Below are 9,361 nucleotides of genomic sequence, written 5' to 3' on the forward strand. Positions count from 1 at the left end.
TTGGAATGCATAATTTGCATATGAAATGATGTAGGGTCTTGTGCCTGTATAAGATGTTTATTTTTGCACTATATGGACCTCCCTCTGTGGTGTCACATCTGTTTGTATGATGTGATTAGATATGTGTTATATTTTAATCCCTGTCTGCAAACTAAAATTTCCCCTGGGATCTCTAAGGGACAATTAATATTTGAATTGAGTTGAACTGAACTCAAATGAATCAAACTGAAATGAACCAAACGGAACAAAAACTGAAGTGAACTGAACTCAAATGATCTCAGATGAGACACTGAAATGAATTTCATTGAACTGAACTGAACTGAACTGAACTGAACTGAACTGAACTGAACTGAACTGAATTGAACTGAACTGGGTGGGGTATACTTACTGGTGATTCCCTCTGACATGATGTCTGTCATCTTGCAGCAGGAGGAAATCATCCTCATACTCAGTTTGTCCACCACCAGCACCTAGGAACACAGTCCATCAGACACAACAGGGTCTTTAGTCATAATTCAAATCGAATCAAGAAACAATACTTAGATCATAATGATGCTAAACTACATTGGCTCGGGCAGGCTAAAGATATGGCAGGACATCCTGTACATCAGTAGCACACACACACACACACACACACACACACACACAACCATCATTCAGAACAGCAAAATAACAGGGCCGTACCTTCCATTTTCCCTTTTCTCTTGCCTTCTTTATGACATTATTCATTATCTCTGCAGATAGGGAAAAACACAATCACAGTTCAGTCAAAACATCAACAGAAAAACTTCTGGCATATGATTCATTTCCAACATTTTGGTGTTAGACTGATGATCACAACTGATTTGTTCAACAGTCTAAGAGTAGGAGACACGACTGGCACTGAGTTTATGAAAGCTTTTACATTTGCTGTTCTAAACAGACGGTGTCTGGCAGCTCTTTCCTGGGAAAAGAAATCCTCTGGCGCACAGGAAGTGATGCGTTTTACATTTCCGGTTTGTTTGGAATCAGTAGAAGAAGAACTGGGTAGTTAGCATGAGCAGTGATAGCCACCATGGCTGAACAGACAAAGAAAAGAGAAATTCAAACTGCATCAACAGAAAACCCAAGGAAGAAGACGTCACAGTACCAGACACACTGTTTGATTGACAGGTGATCTGTGGGAAGAGCAGTGCAGAAACACCACAGCAATGAGCGCTTAGTGACAAAGATGGAGACAAAATGAAAGCAAAAGGAACTCAAGGATTAAACATGTTGGATTCTTCAAATGGGATCTTCAGTTTTCCACAAGCCTAAGGGCATTTCTGTTAAAAAGTCAATTGAGTGTTGTCTGCACTGCAGACATGTCCATCTTAACAAGGTATTTGGTCTCATATTTAGTCTTTGAATATTTTTTCCTTAAAAAAGTGAAAATTGTGGTGAGATTTCATTTCTACTTGTTCCTAGTACAGTTTCACTTGTTTCAGGACTTTTCTAGAGACAACTGTCAATACCTTGAAACAAGGCAGAGTAAGACTTAGAAAATGACACTTTCCTGAAATCATATTCCGTAAATTGAATGTGCATTGTAAGCAAGCAGTGGTGGAATGTAACTAGTGGAATGTAATTTAGAGGTACTTGTACTTTACTTGAGTATTTCCATTTTATGCTACTTTATACTTCCACTCCACTACATTTCAGAGGGAAATATTGTACTTTTTACTCCACTACATTTATTTGACAGCTTTAGTTACTAGTTACTTTGCAGATTTAGATTATTAATACAAATTATAAATCAACTAATAGGCTAAATTATGATATATTTTTTATAGGTTAAGCTACCCAGCAGTATATAAAGTAATTAAAATTAGCTCCACCTTTACCAGCTGCAACATTAAAGTGATGAACACATTAATGCATCAATAATTATAGTCCAATAACATGATATATATGATTCTGAAATGGGCCATTCTGCATAATGACTACTTTTACTTTTGCTGCTTCAAGTATATTTTGATGCTAATACTTTTGTACTTTAACTTAAGTAAGATTTTGAATGCAGGACTTTTACTTGTAACAAAGTATTTTTACACTGTGGTATTGCTACTTTTACTTAAGTCAAAGATCTGAATACTTCTTCCACCACTGTGAGCAAGTGACATCATCTCATGTCATTGGCTGATTTTTCCATTTGTTTTAAGAAATAGATGTTCAGACTCAAATAGACTGAATGACAAAAAAAGGTATCGAAAAAGTGTCATGGTGGAAGAGGTAATAAAACAGAAGCATTGGCACCAGTATGAGTGATAATGACAATTTTACAGTATTTTACAGCTCCATTCAAAAATACTTGGATTTAAGCCTGTGACGCAATCTCATGACACCCTGACTACGCAAATCCTTTTCCACTAGAGAGAGAGAGAGCATGGCTACGCCTACACAGCTGTATACTGTAGTGGGACAGCAAGAGAGAGAGAGAGAGAGAGAGAGAGGTGGAGAAGAAGAAGGAGAGAGAGTGACAGAGACAGAGGGAAAGAGAAATAACAAATAAGATGCAACTTGAATGATTTCTTGTGGGGAAACTGGGCCATGGCAGCAGCAAAATAATCATAGGATACAGAATATAAATAAGAATGGAGTCTAGTAGAAATGTAGGCATGAAAGTATCTATAGGGCTGGGCGATAATTCAATATTATCATTTATGGTCTTTCAGTGGAATCATATTGTAATCATATGAAGATATTTTAATATCGTGACACACATTTCTGCTGTCTAACTTGATGATGACAAGCAAATTTTACTTAAAAACTCTGATAAAATGAGGAATGGTAGAAATATTATTTGAATATTTCTGTTTTGTTTGACATCACACCTAACATTACCATTCGGTTCAATGAGATGAACATTCATTTGATTATTTAACGTGATTTTGCATACATGAACCATATCGTGATATATATTGATATCGAGAAAAATCCTTATGATTATCGTGATATTGATTTCAACCATATCGCCCAGCCCTATCTAAATATGAGTCACAGCATTATGAAAATGTGTAAAATAACAGCAGACCAAAAAATGAAGTATATGCGGTATGAAATGAGTGAAAGATTATGCACATATCAGGATATATGCAGTGTATGCAAATGAGATACAATATGGGGATATGAAGACAACAAATATGTGAAGTTGTAGAGGTGGAGAATGTGGGTCGAATTCATAAGAGAGAGAGGGAATAAAAGAGAGATGATGGTTTCTAGAGGTATGAATGAAACGGATTGAGCATTTTTGGAAGTTTTACAAAAATCCCGTCACTTTTCCGACACAAACCCCCCCCCCCCCCAGTGAGGGAAACTGGGGGTTTGAAACATCCAGCGGGACGTCCCGTGAACTCACTGCTGGGAAGTGAGAGGCCCACAAGCAATCACCGGGTCTAATCTCTTCCCAATCCTCTTACCCCCACCGCTCCCCGCCCGCTATTTCTGTGCCGTTTCTGTGTCAGCGGATGTGTGGCATCATCACACACTCACACAGATAAACACAGAGACACACACACACACACACACACACACACACACACACACACACACACACATGCATATCGACTCGTAGGGCAAGCATCCAAAAGAGTCAATGAGTCCGAAAAACATGAAAACAAAAAAAAACACCAGAAGGACTTTGCTTGAAGCGGTGCTCATAACACATCATAAGTGCATGATAATTATTATTATCAGAGCATGATGTGCAAATAATGTTGAATACTTTATGAGGCAACTGTACAGTTAATGACATGATATTCAGCTGAATGTGATTTTCTCATGATTATATTGGAAGAAAAGAATGGGCTTCTAATCTGCTTTGTAATGCTTCACAATATGTTTCAACTAAAGTGTTACCTATGATGATAATTATTAAAATCAGAGCATGATACAATAAAAAAAATTGCAAAAAAAAAAAGAGTCTTGAGGCAAATAATATGACATTTAATTGAGTGTATTTGTGTGTGTGTGTGTGTGTGTGTGTGTGTGTGTGATGATAGTATCACAAGAAACATTTGCTTGTTTGTTTCTCGCAACACCCTGGGGTGTTGCGAGATTATTTATGGCAGTGGTTCTCAACCCGGAGGTCGGGACCCCCCAGGGGGTTGTGAGATAATTTTCAGGGGTCGCAAGATGATTTATGGGATAGGGGGGAAAAAAATCTATTTCTACTATACATACTACATATATACTATATTATTATCATCTCTATTTTTTCATTTTTTTCTCAACTTTTTCGCTTTTTTAGCAATACTACACTAAGCAGAAATTCTAAACAGCTTTCATTGAAACAAGCTGAAAAAAGATAAAACATCCTTTATATCATTCTATCTCTATGCGCTCCTGTAACAGGGGTCGCCAGTAGGCATCAAGTGGTTTTAAGGGGTCACAAGCCAAAAAGGTTGAGAACTACTGATTTATGGGATAGGAAAAAAGCATATTTCTACGATAAAAAAAATATTATTATACCTTTTTTCTGATTTTTCTCAAATTTTTGCTTTTGTTCTTGTGAAATACTGAAGAGTATCGCTTTGTTTAAGGGGTTACGAGCCAAAAAGGTTAAGAACCACTGTGCAGATGGGGCAGTAATATGTAGGGGTTACATCAGGTGTGGGATATTACATCAAACACGGCAAACCGAAAGTGGATCACAGCATATCAAACGCCCCAGACCCCCCGGTCTATACATCAGTGAATGGGACCTATCTATCCAATTACTCAACAGGATTAAATGGAAGTGTCCCGATGCCCTGAGACAGCAAGCAGCCCCCCCAACCTGAAAAGCAGCTTTCAGAGGGCAGATCAACAACAACAGTCTGCTGCTATAGGCCTGTCTGTCTGTCTGTCTGCACATGTAAACAACCCGGCTCTCACTAATCGATACCTATTGGTATTTGTGCTAATTTGGGGGGTTAAGTGTCAATTTCAAAGCATCAAGAGGTATAAGGATGTCTAAAAAAGCCCTACTCCATATTAGAGTTAGACCAATATATCAAGCTGATATTGTTTTTTTATTAAAACTGAGATATTGGCCAGTCATTGTTGATGGATTTGATGCAGTTTGATTGATTACATCTGTATTGTAGAATTGAGCAATACACTGGTTGTCCATGGGAAGACCTTAACCTGGATTGAGTCTAATGAGACATTTTGATCAGATTACACATAAGTGTGCATAATTATGATTTATTATTATATTATTATTATCATCATGCTGGGTTTCAATGGAGAGTTTTAGTGTCCCATGATGGTCTAAATGCTTTTTCAGAGGCTTTTTTCCACCCTGACAATGATACAATTCTGGGGTAAACACTGAACACTTGTACATTTTTGGAACGTTCTGGCACGAAAATGGTCAAATTGAAATACATTGAATAACAACACAAAATATCGTCTATCAGCAGCTTCAATCCAAAAATATCAGGATCGGTATCGGCCTTCAAAAACCCATATTGGTCAAGCCTTACTTCATATTGGCACACATGAGTAGCTTAATATGTATTTAGTGAAGCAGCATTACTTGAACTAATGTGGACACAACTCCACTAACTGCTATATGTATTAATTCAGACATTAAAGGGGCATGAAGTAAGATTTTGACAAAGCTGTATTATTATTCCAGTATTTAGCATGGTGACATATTATCTCTTCACTGGACGTTTCTGTTGGATCTCTGCTCTAATTAGCTAGAAAATGTGACTTTATTATTTCTGTCATTTACAGGCCACCGTAGGTCGAGGGGACAGGAGGGGGTGGGGGGGCTGTGCTATTGACTTGTGTAGGAGGAGAGAAGTTCTGTCAGTGTTGCTGCAATTCCTACAGGTCAATAAAGTTTGTAGATTACTTATTTTCTCAAGTCTTTTTTCTCTTAAGTTCAAAATAAAAGGAGAAGCTGAACCAGCCATTGCAAAGCAGCTCAAAAACGATATGGGAGAGAAGCACCCGAAACTTCTTTTGTCCTTTCACCAATAACCTTGTGATTATTATGTTGTTTTTTTTTTTCTTATTCCTATTATTTCACCAAGCTCCATTCAGTCACATTGACCTGCTGAGCTCAGCGCGAGGAAGGTAACGGGAAAACGGAGTGTTGTATTACAATACCAGGAGTCAAGGGGAAACACACACACACACACACACACACACACACACACACACACACACTCCCTGAGATGTAATGTCAGTCTAATGTACTGGCCAAAGTGCGAGAAAGAAAGAGAAAGGGAGAATGGAAGGAGGAAAGAAAGAAAGAAGCTTTGTTATTGGAGCGTAAACAATACGTATGAGATTGATCTGGAAGTATGGAAGGTTGACAGTGCCAAAAGTAAAATCTCCTCCTCCTCTCTCTCATTATCCTTGCAATAACCATATTAGGAAGGCTGACTAGTCTAAACCAATCACTTGAGTGCAAAAGTTACTGACTGGTGACAAAATCGCTATCAGAGTCAAAATGATCACCGTTGTTATCAGAACGGATCTGTCAATCCACTAATTTATTCAGAGATTCATATTATCTCTCCTCCATTCATCTTGACTGGATTTGGCAAAATGCTGGGTAAAACAAGTGAAAAATCGACCAATGGAGTGAGATGATTTGATGATTTGTCTCATCCCATTGGCTGATTTTTCCACTTGTTTTGAGAAAAAGTAAGACAAAAATTAAGACTTTAACCGAACATGAGAGTAAATGACATTTCCTTGATACTAATGGAAAGATATGTCTTACTTTGCCTTGTTTCAGGATGTTGAAAACTCCTGAAACAAGTGAAGTACCCTTGCCTGTGCCCTAATTTTTCAGTGGACCAGCCTGACTTCAGGTCAGATGAGGACAGCTTTGCATTAGTTGAGTAACCAGTGGAACCTCAGTTGAGTCCCTGAATCACTCCAACATCACCTGTATAGCGTAAGCTTCTTGAAACTCAAATATTTTACTGTATCTTTCAGAGCTTTACTGAAATCTCTCCAGTCACTAATGGTGATTGACCAGAGCTGACTGTATAATGAATGGAGGTGTGTGTATAATTTTGCATCAGACTAGGAGCCTATACTGCAAAAAATATTCATCTTAACACGTCTGGTATTGGTAAAAAATGGGAGCTTGGCATGTCATTTCATCTTGTTTACAGCCTTATCAGCCTCACTTCAGGATATTTTAGTCAAAATATTACCATAATGTTACCTTATGAAAACCAACATGTCTTTGAAAAGCACCTGTGCTGTGAATTCACATGTGCTTTTTCACATGTGTATCCTGAAATTAGCTTTATAAATCTGGATACAAAATTAGACATCTTGCCATGGTTGGCATTTTTTGCAGTGTAGCCAATAGCATACTAGTGTTTTACACTGCAAGAAAAGATAAAAAGTATTAATCGGATTTTTTCTTAAAATACATAAAAATCTGCTCTTAGAGCGGTGGTTCTCAACGTGGGGTCCGGGGACCACCAGGGGTCCTTGAGGGGGTTCCAGGGGGTCCCCAGCAAACTGATGAATTGTTAAACTTCAGCATTACTTCATTTACAACAAGTTAACACAATTAGAGAATCTAGAAGAAAATACTATTTTCACTGTTATCTCTCTACCTACAATACAGATAGTCATGGGATTCTGGAGAAAATCATATCAAACAATAAAGATATTCTCAGATTTGGTCTGAGAGACAAAATCTCATCAAATGGGGGTCTGTGTCCCTAATGTGGACTAAACTAGGGGTCCTTGATCTGAAAAAGGTTGAGAATCACTGTATTAGAGTGAGATCATTCCACTTGTTTCCAATGCAAATCAACTTGCTTGGAGAATGTTGTTGACTGCAGCGGAGTGATTTGCCTTATTTAGAGGTATTTCCACGTGATTCAGTGAAATACTTCAACCAAGTAAAAGTGCACTGGAAGTAAATAAAATGATTCTCCATAAAAGGTAAGATTTCACTATTGAATAGGCTTGTTAAAATGGGCATTTTTTGCAGTGTGCGCATCAGCAGTGCCGTGAGAGCTTCCTGCTTTGCGTGGGAGGAAACGGGCACAAACCTCAATAACTCTATTTAATAAAGACTGGTGCGGCTGCTATGATCTCTAATAACGGATTATATCGATGACGAATAGGTGCAGAAACAACAGAAACGGCCTTATAAATCCACTTGCTTTGTTTGCCTCCGTGCGGGATCCGACATGACTGCAGCGCCTCTTCCCCTCAGAAGGATGTCAATTGAAGCACTTTAATCCGCAGGGACTAAGATTAGCGAGGGAGGATTTACGCGAAACCAGGACTCCATGCTCTTATACCGCAAACAAATGCCAATATGCGCTCAATAAACGATGGGAATGGGGGGGGGGGATTTCGATCTAAGGGTCAAATCAGACACCATAAAATCACCAAACACTGCAGAATTCATTTCTCTTGAAGATTTTGGAGTGGTAACCATTTGGAGAGCCGGTGGCTCGCTGGTGCCTGTGCGCCTTTTGCGCGTAGAACTTCACCAAAAAAGAGTTGTATACTGTTCTATATTGCGATTTATAATCATAATCCAAATCATTCATCTATCCAGAGAAGTGACTTGTCTGTTACATAATAATATCTCAGATTAAAGGTTTGGAAATGTCCATTCATGCCCGTACAGTAGGCCTATACCTTGCTGTGGCATAACTGCACGAGGCATCAATAAATCAGAAAGAAAAATAAAATAAAATGAGAAATAATCATAATGAAAGTAAAAATGTTGTCCTTACTTTCTCCAACAATGGCTTTTAGTCCAAGTGGTGGCATGATGAGACCTCTGCTGCGTCTCCACCCTCTCTTTCTCTCCTCAGTAAACCCCGACTCCGTTAAAAAGTACCGGTAACTGGACCAGTGTCAAGCCAGCAGGTATAAGCAACACACTTCCGGTACAATACATTCCAAAATAAAAGCCTTCAGGACTGGTATATAGTGTTGATTATTTAGTGTGTAAGGCATACTCGTGAAAAATAAGCAATATATTTGAGTAGATGTCTGGTGTTTCAAAAGTAGGTATACAATTTTTTTATTAACAAACAAAACAATTCTTCAAAATTATGAAAAACAAAGCAGTATCATCTAGTCATTTGTAACATATTTGATCATCTTAATAAAATAATTCAACATTAAATAGCATGTAAATGATAACAGGAAAAATGTAACCTACTTTTGGAACACCCAATCTGTAGTAAAAATAAATAAATAAATAAATTAATTAATTAATTAATAGTAAATCAAAATTCTATTTTTCCCCCTAAATGTCAATACTGAGAAAAACTATGAATATGAATTTACAGCATATATGCAAGTTGCGAAACATTTGCATTGTTGGCTCTCCACGTTATTAGATTAA

At 37.8% G+C, this 9,361-nt stretch overlaps 1 protein-coding gene across 4 annotated transcripts in view; it reads right to left on the reverse strand.

Annotated features, from left to right (window-relative positions):
- Window positions 1–8,796, reverse strand: part of stxbp1b (syntaxin binding protein 1b) — a 30,264-nt gene extending 21,468 nt beyond the window's left edge. For 3 of the 4 annotated variants that reach the window (XM_071523782.1, XM_071523781.1, XM_071523780.1), the window contains exons 1-3: window positions 8,742–8,796; window positions 685–734; window positions 389–470 (exon numbers count right to left, since the gene is read on the reverse strand). In XM_071523782.1, coding sequence (XP_071379883.1) covers window positions 389–470; window positions 685–734; window positions 8,742–8,778 — 169 coding nt within the window. In that variant the 5' untranslated portion in view covers window positions 8,779–8,796. Of the gene's footprint in view, window positions 1–388; window positions 471–684; window positions 735–2,206; window positions 2,254–8,741 lie in introns of those variants that run through there. The other variant, XM_071523783.1, reaches the window with a different exon arrangement.
- Between the last annotated feature and the right edge of the window lie 565 nt (window positions 8,797–9,361).

Source organism: Centroberyx affinis, unplaced genomic scaffold (genome assembly GCF_046629955.1).
Source record: "Centroberyx affinis isolate AG114_WGS23_722 - 3 ecotype Tasmania unplaced genomic scaffold, CSIRO-AGI_Caff_v1 ptg001114l_1, whole genome shotgun sequence".
Lineage (NCBI taxonomy): Eukaryota > Metazoa > Chordata > Actinopteri > Beryciformes > Berycidae > Centroberyx > Centroberyx affinis.